This window comes from Mus caroli, unplaced genomic scaffold (genome assembly GCF_978045245.1).
Source record: "Mus caroli unplaced genomic scaffold, Mus_caroli_1 scaffold_6, whole genome shotgun sequence".
In the NCBI taxonomy this organism is placed as follows: domain Eukaryota; kingdom Metazoa; phylum Chordata; class Mammalia; order Rodentia; family Muridae; genus Mus; species Mus caroli.
The window spans coordinates 20,167,123-20,183,632 of NW_028227261.1; the positions used below are offsets into that span (position 1 = coordinate 20,167,123).

Consider the following 16,510-nt stretch of genomic DNA (forward strand, 5'->3'; position numbering starts at 1 on the left):
AGCCATCTTGCCAGCCTCTGCCTATCCTTCTAAGATTATAACCAGTCTGACCAACACATACACACACACACACACAAACACACACATGTACATACATACACACATACACACAATACATACAAACAACACACACATATATACATATATTTATATTTATATAGATACATATACATAATGTGTATATATGTAGAGTATGTGTTTCTCACTGTGTAGCTCTGCCCAACTGGCCTAGAACTAGCTATATAGACCAGGCTGTCCTCAAAATCTGCCTATTTCTGTCTCCCCAGTGCTAGAATGCACCCTCCTGAAATGAAGACATTCTAAAGGGACATTTGTGACCCCTCTCTTTGCCTGCCAAACTACTGAAATAATGAACTTCAAGAAATTACTAGCTGGGCATGGTCTATGAAGTGAGTTCCAGGACAGCCAGGGGTATACAGAGAAACCCTGTCTCAAAAAAAAAAAAAAAAAAAAAATCCGGGCATGGTGGCGCACGCCTTTAATCCCAGCACTTGGGAGGCAGAGGCAGGCGGATCTCTGAGTTCGAGGCCAGCCTGGTCTACAGAGTGAGTTCCAGGACAGCTGGGCTACACAGAGAAACCCTGTCTCGAAAAACCAAAAAAAAAAAAAAAAAAAAAAATCACTGGCTCAGAAACTTCTGAGTGATTCTCCTGTCTCCACCTCTCAGCTCACTGATGGAATGCTGGAATTACAGATGTGTGCAACACATCCAGGTGTCTCACTGGGGACACTGGAGCTCAACTCAGGTTGTCAGGCTTGCTTTGCAGAGACCTTCACCCTTTAAGCCACCTGACTGCAACATTCCCACACAGTTTTTCAGGTCTGTACTCAAAAGCACCTCTTAGGGAGGCCTTCCCTGGCTGTCCTGACAAAATGTCAGGGCCTTTCTAAAATGCCATGTCTGTTGACATCACTGTATAGTATTTTTTACCTTGCTACTTATCACAAAATAAATTAGCTATTTCATTCCTTGAATTTTCTCCAGTGCCTAAAATGGAAATTTATGATATTTAAAAACTGATTCCCCCCCACCTCCCAAGACAGAGTTTCTCTGTGTTGCCCTGGCTGTGCTGAAACTTGCTTTGTAGACCAGGCTGGCATCAAACTCAGAGATCCACCTGCCTCTGCCTCTTGAATGAAAGGAATGAAAGGTGTGCACCGCCACACCTGTCTTGAAAACTAAATTTACATTGTTAATTTAACATGACATTTCCCACTATGTCAATAAGGTATTTTAGTGTTGTCCCCATTTTGTACAAAAGACAATTGAGGGCTGGAGAGATGACTCAGCGGTTAAGAGCACTGACTGCTCTTCCAGAGGTCCTGAGTTCAATTCCCAGCAACCACATGGTGGCTCACAACCATCTGTAATGGGATTCGAGGCCCTCTTCTGATGTGTCTGAAGATGGCTACAGTGTATTCATATAAATAAAAAATTTAAGAAGAAAAAAAAAGCATTAAAAAAAAAAGACAATTGAGAGACTAAAGGTTAAGACTATTGTGCAAGGGCCACAAAAGTAAGAAATATGGCGCCGGGGGTAAGAGAGGAGGCAGGGGTTGGGGGGAGCTCAGTGGTTAAGAGCACTGACTGCCCTTCCAGATGTCCTGAGTTCAATTCCCAGCAACCACATGGTGGCTCACAACCACCTGTAATGAGATCTGATGCCCTCTTCTGGTTGAAGACAGCTACAGTGTACTCATATACATTAAAAAAAAAAAAAAAAAAAAAAGGGGGGGGCTGGAGAGATGGCTCAGTGGGTAAGAGCACCCTCCTGCTCTTCCGAAGGTCCAGAGTTCTAATCCCAGCAACCACATGGTGGCTCACAACCATCCGTAACGAGATCTGGCGCCCTCTTCTGGAGTGTCTGAAGACAGCTACAGTGTACTTACATGTAATAAATAAATAAATCTTAAAAAAAAAAAATCACTTGAAGGGAACATGGTGCATCTAGTATTCCGCCCAATGCTCTCTTAACCTTACCTGGGCTCAGACTCCTCACTATTTACTTACTTATGTTTATTTATTTTTATTATGTCTATGTGCCGGGGGGTGGATGTGCGAGAGCATGTTACCTGAAGCTGGAAGAGCCTATCAGATCTCCTTGAACCAGAGTTACAGACAGTTGTGAGTCACCCAGTGAATGCTAGGAGGTGAATTTGGTGTTCTCTGCAGGAGCTCCAAGCACCATTCACCACTGAGCCATCTTTCTAGTGCCACAATTCTCATCATTTAAAGGTACCTGCTCTGTGGGCTCACAGGGATAAGTCTGTCTGACAGAGCAGGTGACAAGCATACCTGGCCTAGCATCGTCACTCAAGAGAGCCACAATATAGCTCAAAGGGAGGGGGTAGGGAGTCACTAGAGATATGAAAGGTTGTCACCAGTCACAAGGGCTGGGAACATTTCAGAGCCCCGTCTGTCTTCAGGGTTATTGTGACTGTTAACCGTTTAATTTTCTGTCAACGCCTTTTTAGCATCATCCACTTGTTCCCAGAATGAGCAACTGTCCTCACACGAGATACTTACTAATCCTTGCACTTGGGAGGCAGAGGAATAAGGAACAGGAATTCAAGTTCAGGCTTGGCTGCATTCTATCAAGTTGGAGGCCAGCCTGGGTTGCATCAGACTCTGTCTGAAAACACAAACACATGCGTTTTAGATAGGGTTTTATTGTTTATAAAGACCAAGGCAACTGTTGTGAAGGCTGTTGGGGCTGGCTTACAGTTTCAGAGGTTCTGTCCATTATCATGGTAGGAAGCAGGGCACCATACAGGCAGACTTGGTGCTGGAGGAGCCGAGAGTTCTAAATCTTGATCCTTGATCCTCAGGCAGCAGAGGGAGACCACCTTCCACACTGGGCAGAGCTTGGACACTAGGAAACCTCAAAGCCGGCACAGCTACACAGTGACACACTTCCTCCAATAAGGTCACACCTCCTAATAGTGCCACTTCCCATGGGCCAAGCAGATTCAAACCACCACCGCATGAAAATCAATCTGTTTCTAGAGGTGCTTGGAAGATAAACTCAGAGAGATGTGATTGAGTTACTGGTTGAGAGCACAGTCAGGTTTAGAAGCGGTTGGAGAAGGGCAGTCTGAAGAGGCAAAATGTGAGCCAAGGCCGAAGACCCTAACACAGCTAGTCAAGAACAAACAGCTATGGGCACTGAGCACTGTGGATAGGAATTCAAAGGCCCCAGGTCAGGAACCCTTGGTTACTAATTGAAGCAACTCCTGGTGCCATGTGCTATCCTTTACTGCTTCTTTAGGTCCTCAGAGAGGTTCCTTTGGTGTCCTGAGCCTCTCTCAAGCTCAGTCCCTCCACCTATCTAAGAAGGCAGCAGTTCACAGAGGGCAGAGGCCTCTTTTCTAGGAGCCCTGCGGCTAAGCAGGATCTGAGTCTCCTGGTTCCTGTCTGGCAAAGGGTGAACAGACATCCTTGACGTCTCCAGCTTGGGGCCCCAGATCTCCATGGCAACCCTTAGATGCAATTCTGATCCAAAGGAGGAAGACCTGGGAGGGAGAGTCCAGAACACAGTGAGGAGACCTGAGGAGCCTCCCTGTCCCCCTGTACCCTGCTCACTTCCTGGAGCAGCCAGGGCCTGCACCCCAGGCTCCCCAAAGACCTACAGGAGATTGCGCAGGTCTGCCACCTGCTGGGCACAGATCCAGGATGGTTTTTCTTTGGCAGCTGCCCCAAAGGCTGCTCCTGTTGGGGACAACCGCCTTGACTGTGTCTGCCTTGGGGACAGGTGAGTAGGAAGGGCCTGGAAAGAGACCCTGCTTCTAGGCTTTCCCCAGTTAGCACTCATTAGTATTCTTGAGTCTACTCCAACCCCTTTTAGAAGGCTGGAGATCCGAGTGAGTCTGAGGCAGGGATCTGGGGGTAAGTGGGGTGGGTGGGTGGGGTAGCCCTTGGGTCTGGGGCTGTGGGTGAGACAGTTTGCATTGGGCATTCTTTTATTCCACCTCTGACATCAATGCTTCCACTCTGCTGTGTCTCCTGCAGTCAACAGGAAAGGGGTGCATCTCAGTGACAGAGCATCTGCTAAAGATGTGTAAGGCCCTTGGTTCTATCCCCAGGACCACGTAAAAAAAATCCTAAAGTTGGGGAGTGGTGGCACATGTCCTCCTGCAGACTCTGAGGCAGGGGATCTCTGCAAGTTTGAAGCCAGCCAGAGGGACATGAATTTCCATCTCAAACAAACAAATGGAACAGATTTCAACGTGAATGGTGCTTGTGAAATCTAGGGCTTGATTTTTATCCTTAACAATAGCCATAAGTGATACCAGGGATGGTTACTCCAGCAGCTAAATCGCGTCATAACCCCTTCCTTGCAAGAGGGTCGCTGTGGCTCCTGACTTCCGTCCCTTTCTGGGTCAATGACTATTAGAAGCCGGAAGGAAAGGAGCTTCCCGCCTAGACCTCTCCATCTTTAATTTTTTACAAAACTGGATGCTGAACCTACAGCCTCACATGGGTTCCCTACACATTCTGCCTCTGAGCTACATCCCCAGCCTGCTGGTGAGAAAAGTACCAACTGGGCAGAGGTAGCGCGCACCTTTGATCTCAGAGGCAGAGGCAGGCAGATCTCTGAGTTCCAGGCCAGCCTGGTCTTCAGAGTTCCACGACAGTCAATGCTACCAAACCCTGTCTTGAAAAAAAAATTAAATATAAAAAAAATTTAAAAGGCTGCTGTTGAACACAATCTATAGGTCAGGCAGGCCTTGTGGTTTTAATCTTTTTAGCTGGGATTACAGCTGGGACTGCAGCCCCCACTCCCAGCTACTCCTGCTTGGTCGTCGTCATCATCATCATCTTCTTCGTCGTCACCATCATCATCATCATTTACGATTGTCTATATGTTGAGTAAGGCCTTGATATGCACTGTAGATGGTCTTAAACTTTGGGAGATACTCCTTCCTCTGTCTTCTGAGTGCTGAAATTAAATGTGTGTGCCATTATACTTATTTATTTATTTAGTTAGTTAGTTTTAGTTTTTGGTTTTTGAAGACAGGGTTTCTTCATGTAGTCTTGGCTGTCCTGTCCTAGAATTGATCTGACTGCCTCTGCCTCCCCAGTGCTGGGATTAAAGGTATGAGCCACCACCAGCCTTTTTTTTTTTTTAAGATTTTATTTATTTATTGTATGTAAGTACACTGTAGGTGTCTTCAGAAGAGGGCATCAGATCCCATTACGGATGGTTGTGAGCCACCATGTGGTTGCTGGGATTTGAACTCAGGACCTTTGGAATAGCAGTCACTGTTCTTAACTGCTGAGCCATCTCTCCAGCTCCCCCCTCCCCCCGCTTTTTTAAAAATGAATACACTGTAGCTGTCTTCAGACACACCAGAAGAGGGCATCAGATCCCGCTACAGATGGTTATGAGCCACTGGGAATTGAACTCAGAACTTCAAGAAGAGCAGTTAGTGCTCTTAACCACTGAGCCATCTCTCCAGTACCATCCCCCTTTCTTTAAAGCAGGGAGGAAAACTATTCCCCCCAAGCTCCCAGCAGACCTCTTCTTAAATCTTATAGGTCAGAACCGGGTCACATCCCAGAACACAGGGATGCAATTAGGATCTCCTTTAGCAAGGAGACATAGAGAATGGGAGAAGGGTGGGCAGGCTCCCAATTGTATTCACCCCATCCTCACACAAGATACCCGAGGGCAGGGGAGAGGGTGTCTGACACATTAAGTTCTGAGCAAACTCAGATGGGAAACTTAGATGTCCAGGAGTTTTTCCTGTTGCAATCTCAGCCTACAAAATACTTGGGAAAGTAACATTTGTTTTTTTATCTTGACCACAAGATCCAATTTGACAGGAGACATTTGTTTTTCTGGCTGCTACATCTGGCCAGCTTGACTGTTCCTGTAGTGAACACAGCAGTCCTTGGGGTAGTATCTGCTCTTAGAGAGGTCTGCAGATTCTGCAGCTGCCTCGGAAATAATACTGTGTATCCATCATCGTCTCCTGACCCTTTTACTGAGTCAGGAGTCTCAGTTATCTCAGCTGGCCTTGAACTTACTGTGCAGCTGAGCGGCCTGATCCTCCTGCCTCTACCTCCCAAGTGTTGGGATCAGAGTATGTACCACCTAAAAACCATATTTACATCTTCTCTCTCCCTGTCCCAATCCCACCCCCTTCTCATATTTTTTGAGACAGAATCTCATTTGGTAGTCCTGGCTGTCCTGGAATTCACTCTAAAGACCAGAGCTGGCCTTGAACTCACAGAGATCCCTGTGCCTCTGCCTCCTCCGGGGTCCAGGGATGAAAGGTGTGCATAGCCAGGCCTGATTTTTTTTTTTTTTCAGGCCTGATTATTTTATCATAGTTTTCCCTTTTGAGACACTTTCTAGATTTGTAAACCAGACTAGCCCTGACTCACGGTGCTTCTTCCAGTCCTCAAGAATATTGGTTTTTAGCCAGGAGTGGTGGCGCACGCCTTTAATCCCAGCGCTGGGGGGGGGGCAGAGGCAGGCGGATTTCTGAGTTCGAGGCCAGCCTGATCTACAAAGTGAGTTGAGTTCCAGGACAGCCAGGGCTATACAGAGAAAACCCTGTCTCCAAAAACCAAAAACCAAAAACCAAAAAAAAAAAAAAAAAAAAAAAAAAGAATATTGGTTTTTACAGGTAGATGCCACCACCCTAGGGGCTGAAGTCCAGAGATTTTAAATTAGGAGTTGTGACTTTGAATCAAGTCATCAAGTGTTCACAAAAGTGCATCCTTGTTTTGCGGATGAGGCTTATAGAGGAAGCATGACTTCCTGGATCAGGTAGAGAGGGCGGGCCCGGGACTCTGTGTGTGTGTGTGTGTGTGTGTGTGTGTGTGTGTGTGTATGGTGTGTGTGTGTGTGTGTGTGTGTGTGATCCCGCATGACCCCGCCCCTGTATTCTCCCCGCAGCGGACCTGACGGACCTGTGCGGACAGACCTGGCAGGAAGATGCGCTGCAGCTGCGCTCGCACTCGGCTTCACGCAAGTTCTACTTCGTGACTCCAGACACTGACTGCATGCTGTGGTTGCGTGCTGCAGCCCCTGACGACAGGATGCGCTTCCAGTTCCGCTTCTTTCTGGTTTACAGCCTGTCCTCGGCCATCCGGATCACCGCAGCCACCCAGGCCACTGCGGCCACACCAACAACCAAAGCATCCTCCCTCGACCCGTGCGCACCGGGCTCCTACCTTCAATTCTACGACGGCCCGCAAGAGGCGCCCCGGGCCCTGGGGCCTCCGATCTGTGGCCTGACCATCCCAGCCCCATTCACGTCCTCTGGGCCCTGGCTTGGCTTGCGCTTGGTCACTAGGGGCCGCCAACCCCGGGTGGACTTTTTGGGCGAGGTCACCTCTTTCCGCCTGGGTGGGTTGGGGCTGATGGATAGGGAGAGGTGAGGAGGGATAGAGCAGGAGAGGACAGGAACGGGGGGGGGGAGAATGGGGCCCCAATTAGGAAACAGTGGGTGACGTGGACAGGGTTGGGGAACCAGTGAGAAATGAGCTAGATCTACAAATCCTGTGTCCTTCTAGCCCCAACACACTCTTTCTTTCTTTTTTTTTAAACTTTATTTATTTATTTATTTATTTAGATTTATTTATTTATTATATGTAAGTACACTGTAGCTGTCTTCAGACACACCAGAAGAGGGTGTCAGATCTCATTTTGGGTGGTTGTGAGCCACCATGTGGTTGCTGGGATTTGAACTCTGGACCTTCGGAAGAGCAGTCGGGTGCTCTTACCCACTGAGCCATCTCACCAGCCCCCCAACACACTCTTTCAAGGTACACTTGAACAAGGTTCACACAAAACACCTGTCCACACCCAAACTGTATGACCTTCACAATTGAACTCATGTTGGCACAAACCCCTCACATACTCACTGTCTTCTCACCTAAACTGCCATATACCTCACAGCTGGAACTCAATACCGCCTCACACCCAGATATGAACACTGGCCCCTCTGTCTGGGCCAACCTGCCAGGTTTGCTGAAGGCCTGAACTAGGACTCTCCCCTAAAACTCACTTAGGCAAGGCAGAGTCCACTCTGAGCCCTCTCTGGCCGCCAGCTCACCACCAGTCAATCTCTCTGCGTATCTGTACAGTGTTTTCAGATTTCTTTGTTTCTTGGTTCTGTTTCTTGACAGGGTCCGTGAGCTTACAGCCATTCTCCTGCCTCAGCCTCCTGTGTGCTGGGACCAGAGGCTTAGAGCTCTGTGTGTGTGTGTGTGTGTGTGTGTGCACGCGCGCGTGCGCGCGAGAGAGACATTCAAACAGCACATGTCTGTCACAGCTTTTACCCTCTGAGCCATTTTGTTGAGACTGGTTTTATTTATTTATTTATTTATTTATTTATTTATTTATTTATTTATAAAATAATGGCTGTCCTGGAATTTGCTTTGTAGACCAGGCTGTCCTTGAACTCACAGAGATCTTCCTGCCTCTGCTTTCTGAGTTCTGGAATTAAAGGCATGCACCCAGTTTGATTTTTGTTATTGTTGTTTGTTTTTTTGTTTTTTGGGTTTTTTTTTTTTTTTTGAGCCAAGGTCTAACTCTGTAGCCTACATTGGCTTTGACCTAGAGATCCTTCTGCCTCCACTCCTGAGGTCTTAGATCACAGGCTTTCAACACTATGCCTGATTCAAGCCGAGGTGTTGAATCTGCCTTGCAATTCAGATCAAGTCCAAGGCTGTACATAGCCTTGCAGGTTGCCCCGGGTCTGGAGCCACCGTGTACTGATATCACTGCTCTAAGGGAGAGCAGGCTAGCTCTCAAAGCCCAGAAGAGCCTAGGCTTCCTAGCTTTCCATGGTTATTTCTGGCTGAGTCTCCAGACTAGAGAGTTAAGTATGGGGCTTGTAGGCATGCCAAGGTTAGGGGCCTCTGGCACTGCCTTAGGTCCTGGAGGATTAGATGGTGGGCTGGCTCTTGGCTATGAGCCACTTGGTCCTTCAGGCAGGTTCAACTACCTTTGTCTGCCCTAGAATCGTCTGTGTGTATGTGCACATGTGTGTGCATGCGTGTGGGTGTTGAGGAGAGGATGGGAGGTGTTGTCCCTTCCCTGTTGAGTCTCTGGCTCTATATGAAGTATGCCCTAATGGTGTGTATGTCAGAGGTCAGAGGCCAACTGGTAGGGTAGGAGGTGTTTCTTCCCCTACCATGTCGGGGGTGTGCCTCTGCCTACTGAACTATCTTACTGGAGTCTACCTTATTTTTTTGAGAGCCTCTTACTGAACTTGGAGACCCCCATTTCTGCTAAACTATTGGTTACCAAGTCTCCAGTATCTGCTTGACTCACATCCTACCTCCAACATAACAGGAACACACCACTGTGCCCAGAGTTTCCATGGGTGCTGGGGATTCAAACGTAGGTCCTCATGTTTGCACAGGAAGTACTTTACCCACTGAACAGTTTGCCCAGTTCCTTGATCTTTTGAGACAGGGTCTCATGTAGCCCAGGCTATCCTTGAACTTACTATGTAGGATATCTTTGAATTCTTGATCCTCCTGCCTCTGCTTCCCAAATGTTGCTATTACTGATTAGCTACCATACCTGGCTCTAAAGCTAACTTTTGCCCACAGCATGGAATTAGTCAAGCTGTCTGCCAGACTCTGTATACTGAGTCTCATTCCTTCGCTCATGTGTGGTCATTCATAAACATTAATTGAGCACCTGCTGTGTGCCAGGTGCTATATCACAGGCACTAAGGATACTGCAGCAAGCACTAGAGAAGGCCCTGTGTTCTGGGTGCTGGCTTGCTGGTAGGGAAGGCAGGGAAGCAAATAAACAAATAGATCTGTGTCTTGCAGAAGGGACAAGAGGTTTAGTGGGCCCTCAGTTGGGATGAGCATCCATGGGAGAGAGGAGACTTGCAGTTCTGGGTAAGCTGAAGGATAAAATAGCACCTGAGTGGAGATTTCCCACGTAGGATGGGAATGGTAGCATAACCAGTGGTAAGTGCAAAGGCAGGAGCCAGAGTCTGCCAAGGATGCTCAGGACTATTGCGATTCTATGTATGTATGTATGTATGTACATATGTATGTATGTATGTAGGTATGTATGTATGTATGTATGTAGGTATGTATGTATGTACGTACGTATGTATGTATGTACGTATGTATGTATGTATGTAGGTATGTATGTATGTATGTATGGATGGATGGATGTGGGTACTTTTGTCTGCATGTACTCTGCACACCAGAAGATGGCATCAGACAGCCGTGAGCTGCCATGTGGGTGCTGGGAATTGAACTCAGGACCTTCAGAAGAGCAGTTAGTGCTTTTAACCACTGAGCCATCTCTCCAGCCCCCACTGTGAGTCCTGGGTCATAGGCACATTGACCCACACTCACACCACTGTGTGAACTTCACATCCATCCTTCCTCTTACCCAGATGATAAGCCCTGTGGCCATGGTCAGGTGATCCAACCTCCCCTAGCTCTAGTCTCCTTACCATGGCTCCACAGGGTTAAAGTACACATTATCCATGCCTATAATCCCATCCTTGGAAGCTGAATCAGGGGCATAAAGTGCTTGAGTCTAGACTGGGTCACACCGGGAGACCCTGTCTTGGAATAAAGAAATAATTTAAATATATTAAATTAGAGGTGTTGGGATGTGACTTGTCTAGCTCAAAGAAGACCCTGAGTTTGGTCCTCAGCATTGCATAAATTGGACATTGTGATGGTTTGTATATACTCAGCCCAGGGAGTGGCACGATTAGAAGGTGTGGCCTTGTTGGAGTAGGTGTGGCCTTGTGTGTCACTGTGGGTGTGGGCTATAAGATCCTCATCCTAGCTGCCTAGAAGTCAGTATTCTGCTAGCAGCCTTCAAATGAAGATGTAGAGCTCTCGGCTCCTCCTGCACCATGTCTGCCTGGATGGTGTCATGTTCCCACCTTTATGATAATGGATTGAACCTCTGAATCTGTAAGCCAGCCCTTATAAGAGTTGCCTTGGTCATGGTATCTATTCATAGCAGTAAAACACTAACTAAGACAGAGGTGGTGACTCACACCTGCAATCCCAGCGGTAGAGGCAGAGGTCATAGGACCAGAGGTCAAAGGTCATCAGTACTAGACGTTCAAGGACATCCTGGGCTACCTATTTTATGAATTCAGTAAGTGTTAGCCACTAAGCCACCATGGCCACCAGCACCACAACCAGTTGTCACTGTGTTGACTGCCCTAAAGATTGTATACTGTTATCTCTCCAGGAGACGGCCACCTACGTTCCATGAACATGCTGTCAGACAGAAGCCTTGTCCTGTCTCCCAGTTCTCTCACCATGGGACCACAGTGTTGTGGGATCTAGTCTAGGATCCTTACTCCCAGCTTCCATTTTCTACCCCAGGGTCTTGCGGCACCTACTTCCGCTGTCGGAATGGCAGATGTGTGCCCCGGAGCCTCCTATGTGATGACTGGAACATGGACAACTGCGGCGACGGCAGTGACCAGGACTCCCGTCCCCCAGCCAGCTGCGGAGGTCAGTGATCGGGATCACGTGGACCCCATTTGAACATTAAAGTGGAGAGGCTGGCTGGCCCTAATGCTCATCTCTGGGGGTGGCAGGGCCTGGGTAGAGAGGTAACATACAGTAGGAGGGGGTGTGGCTACAATAATGGTCATTTTAGAGATCAAGAGTGTGAGGGTCAGTGCAGCGGAGGGAGGAGCGTCTAGTCCAGCGTGTGCCCGGAGACCTGGGGAGAGAACCTGTCATCACTTCCAGTCCATATGACAACCTCTGGGTTATGGCAGATGCTTGAGAAGCAATAGTTAACTGAATAACAGACCTCGTGACTCCTCGGTTCCCTCATCGGTGGGGTATGGGGTCATTGCATCTAACCATGCAGACTCCTCACCTGCAAGTGCTGTTACTGAAGTGTTCTGCTTAGAGCGAGCCACTTACTGCTAGGACGCTGCTCACCCCAAACGGCTCTGTCCCATGTCTTGGGAAGCAGCAGCTCCACTTACCAGCCTGCTGGGTAGACCAGACTTCACTTCCAGGCTGTGTGACCTTGGCCAGATGTTTTATCAACTCTGTCCCTCATTTCCCTTCTTTTGGTACTGAGGATGTCAGAGAACCCTCATGGGGTGTCAGGGACACCGTAGTGTCCCCTGAAGGGGAAGCTCTCAGTGTGCTGTTACTGCTCACAGGTCCCTCTCTGGTACCCAAGGAGACGGGGACATTGGAAGATAACAGTTCCAAGCCTCTGACTCTTCTTATGGCTCCTGGTTCCACAGCTGAGTGGACCCCTCCAGAAGGCCTGGCGCCCATCACACAAGAAGTGTTGGAAGGTAGATGGCACTTGGTAAAAAAACTCCTTACATTTATCCACTAAAATTCCACCTGGGTCAGCCAGGAAAACTCTTGGATCCCAGCCCCTATGTAAAAAGCCAGGTTCAGTGGGGTGAACCTGTAACCCCGGCACTAAGGAAGCCAGTCTAGTCCAGCAGACAAGCCTTGGGTTCAGTGGGAAAGAACTTGTCTGGGAAAATGAGGTGGCAAGGAGGAGGTTGAGCAGGGCAGTGTCCTGAAGGGGAGAGATGACTTGGAAGTTAGGAGTTCATCCTGTTTTTGCTGAGTTTGGTTGTCAGGACCCAGGTTGGGTAGCTCACAACTGAAGGCGACTCCAGTCCCACAGCGATCTGACCACTCTAGCTTTTGAGGACACCTGGACTCCTGTGTACATGCCCACACACAGACACATAATTAAACGTAAATTAAATCTTAAATAATAATTATAATAAAAGGCTGGGCAGTGGTGGTGCACACCTTTAATCCCAGTACTTGGGAGGCAGAGGCAGGTGGATTTCTGAGTTTGAGGCCAGCCTGGTCTACAGAGTGAGTTCCAGGACAGCCAGGAATATACAGAGAAACCCTGTCTGGAAAAAAAAACCAAAAAAAAAAAAAAAAAAAAAAGGCTTCCTGATGTCAACCTTGGCCTCCACAATCAAATGCTCGAATGTATATCTGCACACATGAGAACATGTATAAAAACACAAGCAAGCCGGGCAATGGTGGAGCACACCTGTAATCCTAGCACTCGGGAGGCAGAGGCCGGTGGATTGCTGAGAGGTTGAGGCCAGCCTGGTCTACAAGAGTGAGTTCCAGGACAACCAGGGCTACACAGAGAAACCTTGTCTCAACAAACAAATAAACAAACACCCCCCTCCCAAGCACACACCATACAGACATACATGCCAAAGAGCAAAAACTGCAAAAAAGACGATGGGGGGGGGGGAGCTGGCAAGAAAGCTTAGTGGGTAAAGGCGCTTGCTGAGTGAGCCTGGCAGCCTGAGTCCAATGTAAACCCATACAAAGGAAAGAAGAAGAGAACAGACTCCATGAAGTGGTCCCCTGCCCTCCACATATTTGCTGTGGTACACATGCCCTCACTCTACCATAAATTACCGCATGGTAACACACACACACACACACACACACACACACCTTATCTCCATGATTTCAGGACACTAGGCCCAGTAGAAGTTGACTGGACTCTCATTCCTCCCACAGGTCCCTGGCTCTGGTGGATGGCTCTGGCCTCCTCAATGCTGCTGACCTGCACTGGCCTCCTCTGGTGCTGCTGTTGCCCAGGTTGGCTGGCCTGGCACCCGGGTGCCCACAGGCTCCGCCTCAGATGCTGTGCAGCCTGCAATGTTTGTCACCTATGTCCTGGCCGGGTGGCTCCTGGGGGTCTGTGGCTGAGCTGGCCGCCCTTCCAGAACCAGGGAGGTCATCGTTAGGGGGCTGTAGTGATCAGTTGATTAGGCTCTGGGCTCTGACAGGCCTGGGTTTTAGGCTCTTTTAGCTGGCTGACTTGGAAGAGGTCACTTGGTTCTTTGACCCTCAGTCTGTCTCTCTGAGAAATGGACCATGTCCTGATTCCCAAACAAGGTAAAGGTTGCAGAAAGCAGAAGGATCAAGCCAGCCTGGTCTACATATAGAGTTCTAGGACAGTCGTGGCTACAAGGAGAGACCCTGTCACAAAACAAACAAACAAACAAACAAAACCAAAAACAAACAAACAAACAAACAAACAAAAAAACCCAACCAAGCCAAATCAATCCAAACCAAAGCAGGAGAGATGTCTCAGTGGTTAAGAGCACTGGCTGCTCTTCCAGAGGTCCTGAGTTCAAATCCCAGCACCCACATGGCAGCTCACAACTGTCTATAATTCTATTCTTCTGGTTTCCTCAGATATCAGGTACACATGTGGTAGGGGAAAAAAAAGAAAGACCAGACTTAAGAACACAACAGACCAAAGAATGACGCAACCTCTTGCCCTGGGTCAAATACAGGGAAGGACACCTGAAGTAGGGCTGCAGTGACCACCAGCAGCTGGTGGTGTCCTAGATGGAAGGGTGAAGCACCTGGGGCAGTGTCCTGATGTGGGGGTCTCAGTGCAGCAGGTCTCCCTGCTTGCCTTTTGTTTGAGTTGCGAACTATTGGGACCCAGCTCCATGGTGGCTGGCAACACTAACTGGGACGTTAAACTCAAACTACAGCAGGGCCTCTCTGCGTCTCAGGCCGTTCGTTGCCTTCACTGGGGCCTCTTCAAACCTTTAGTTGTTCTGTGATACAGCACGCACCTATATACTCGTAGATATACACAAGACAACGAGACGTGCCCTGAGACGTCTGAGAATTAGTCACTGTGACTGGAAGGAGAGGATCTGAGATTGCCAAGGGTCATGTATGAGAAAGAAGCTGTAGCCAATGATATATTTTTTGTTTTGTTTTGTTTTTTTGTTTTTTTGGCGACAAGGTTTCTCTGTTTAGTCCTGGCTGTCTTAGAACTCTGTAGACCAGGCTGGCCTCGAACTCAGAAATTTGCCTGCCTCTGCCTCTGCCTCCCAAGTGCTGGGATTAAAAGCATGTGCCACCACGCCCAGCTGCAGCCAATGATATCGACGTAGCTTATATAAATTTATTGTCACTCAATAAAGCTTGATTTGTGGGAAGACAATCTGTCCATCTGCTTCTGAGGCAGAGTGCTCATGACAGAGGGGACAACAGATCCTGCGGGTAGAGGTGGATCATTGTGCTGGACAGGGGAGGGGGCCTAGGGCAGGAACTGGGGTCTGCCTTGATCAGAAAAAAACCTCAGGGTTTGCTCCTCTTCCGCATCTCAGAGACGCGACCCTGCCTTGCCCTTCCCCCAGCGGTACTGAGTGAATCCCTTGTCATTGAAACAGGAGACCTCTAGCAGGGATAGCACCGTTTATTAAGAAAAAAAAAATCAGAGAAAGACCACAGGGGGTTCCCTCTAGGACCCAAGAGCCACAGTCTGGGCCTGCTTACCCCTTAGTCAGGTCCTCAGGCTCCCAAACGGGCAGGGTTATCATCATCCCTCCTTCCCTTCCCAAGCTGAGGTCTCAGCTGCCTCCACCAAGCCACTGGTGTTCCTGATCCCTGCTCCCCCACGCCCTGGGCCTTCACCTCCAGAAGAGTGGGGGGTGTGGCTTGGTGTGGTGGGACTTCATTGCTGGGCTCTGCCTAGCGATTCTGGGAACGAGTTGGTTTCCCTTGCAGCTCCTGAGGGCAGAGCCCTGGGCTGTGTGTGTGTGGGGTGGGGTGGGGAGGGTTGGGGTGGTGGGGGTGGCGTGGGGGTAGGGGTCGGGGAATGCAGGTGGAGGAGGGCTGGGTGGGAGGGGAGACTGCCAGGGACATGGGACCTCTGGCTAGGTGGGTGTGGAGGAGGCTGGGATGGTATGTGGCCCTTGTGGGGAGGTGGGGGTAGACAGTGAGCTGCCTTCTGCTCCCAGAACAGTGGCTCAGGCCATGGCCACACCCCCTCGTTCAGTTTGACAGTGAGGCACCAGGTGATAACTGAGGCTGGCGCTCACAGCAATGAGGACTGTCCGCACGGCCTGCTGAAATGGGCAGCCCAGACTGACGCTGAAGCAGGGAAAGGGATGGGAACAGTTCTGAGCCCTACCAGTCACGATGCCTGACTCCAAGTTCCGGGAGCCTTCTGAGGAAACCTCTTCCAGTCCCCTTGTCCTGCCCACCATCCTCGGGGCTCTGCCCACGAATGCGTGGGAAGTTGGCGCACCCACCCTCCAGTCCAGCCCAGGGCGGTAGCAGCGAAGCGTGGCCTTGCCTGTCTCTTACAAAAGATCATAATAATATTAATAATAATATACTCGACACTGTCAGGCTGGGTGCTGCCCATGAGTCCGTGGGAGGCAGGTGGGTGCCTATGAGGGGCAGGGCCGTGTGTTGGCCCCTGCCTGGGCCCGATGCTGCAGGTCCAGGGGCTGTGGGGGCGGGGCTCCACGCCGGGCCGTGTGCAACACCAGATTCTTGATACAGCCTGTTATCCCAGAGGAGAACTTGCCCCTGGTCAGTGTGGCCACATCTGGGGCACCGCCTGTGGCAGGAAGAGGATCGTTGTGACAGTGGGTCATTGGTGGAACCAAGAGACAAGGAAACCAGACTGCAGCCCTGAAGGCTGCCATCTCCTTCCCGTCTGTCTGAACACCCTGC

General features: G+C 49.4%; 2 protein-coding genes across 8 annotated transcripts in view; one reads left to right on the forward strand and one right to left on the reverse strand.

Moving 5' to 3' along the window:
• Positions 1-3,694: 3,694 nt before the first annotated feature.
• Positions 3,695-13,764, forward strand: Ldlrad2 (low density lipoprotein receptor class A domain containing 2). The gene is made up of 5 exons (XM_085838385.1): positions 3,695-3,773; positions 6,930-7,382; positions 11,369-11,500; positions 12,172-12,312; positions 13,535-13,764. Exons 1-5 carry the CDS (start codon positions 3,695-3,697, stop codon positions 13,762-13,764), a joined length of 1,035 nt encoding a protein of 344 aa, XP_085694511.1.
• A 1,462-nt stretch (positions 13,765-15,226) lies between these two features.
• Positions 15,227-16,510, reverse strand: part of Hspg2 (heparan sulfate proteoglycan 2) — a 102,216-nt gene continuing 100,932 nt past the window's right edge. For all 7 annotated transcript variants that reach the window (XM_085838827.1, XM_085838826.1, XM_085838822.1 and 4 more), the window contains one exon: positions 15,227-16,394. In XM_085838827.1, coding sequence (XP_085694953.1) covers positions 16,222-16,394 — 173 coding nt within the window. In that variant the 3' untranslated portion in view covers positions 15,227-16,221. The remainder of the gene's footprint in view (positions 16,395-16,510) is intronic.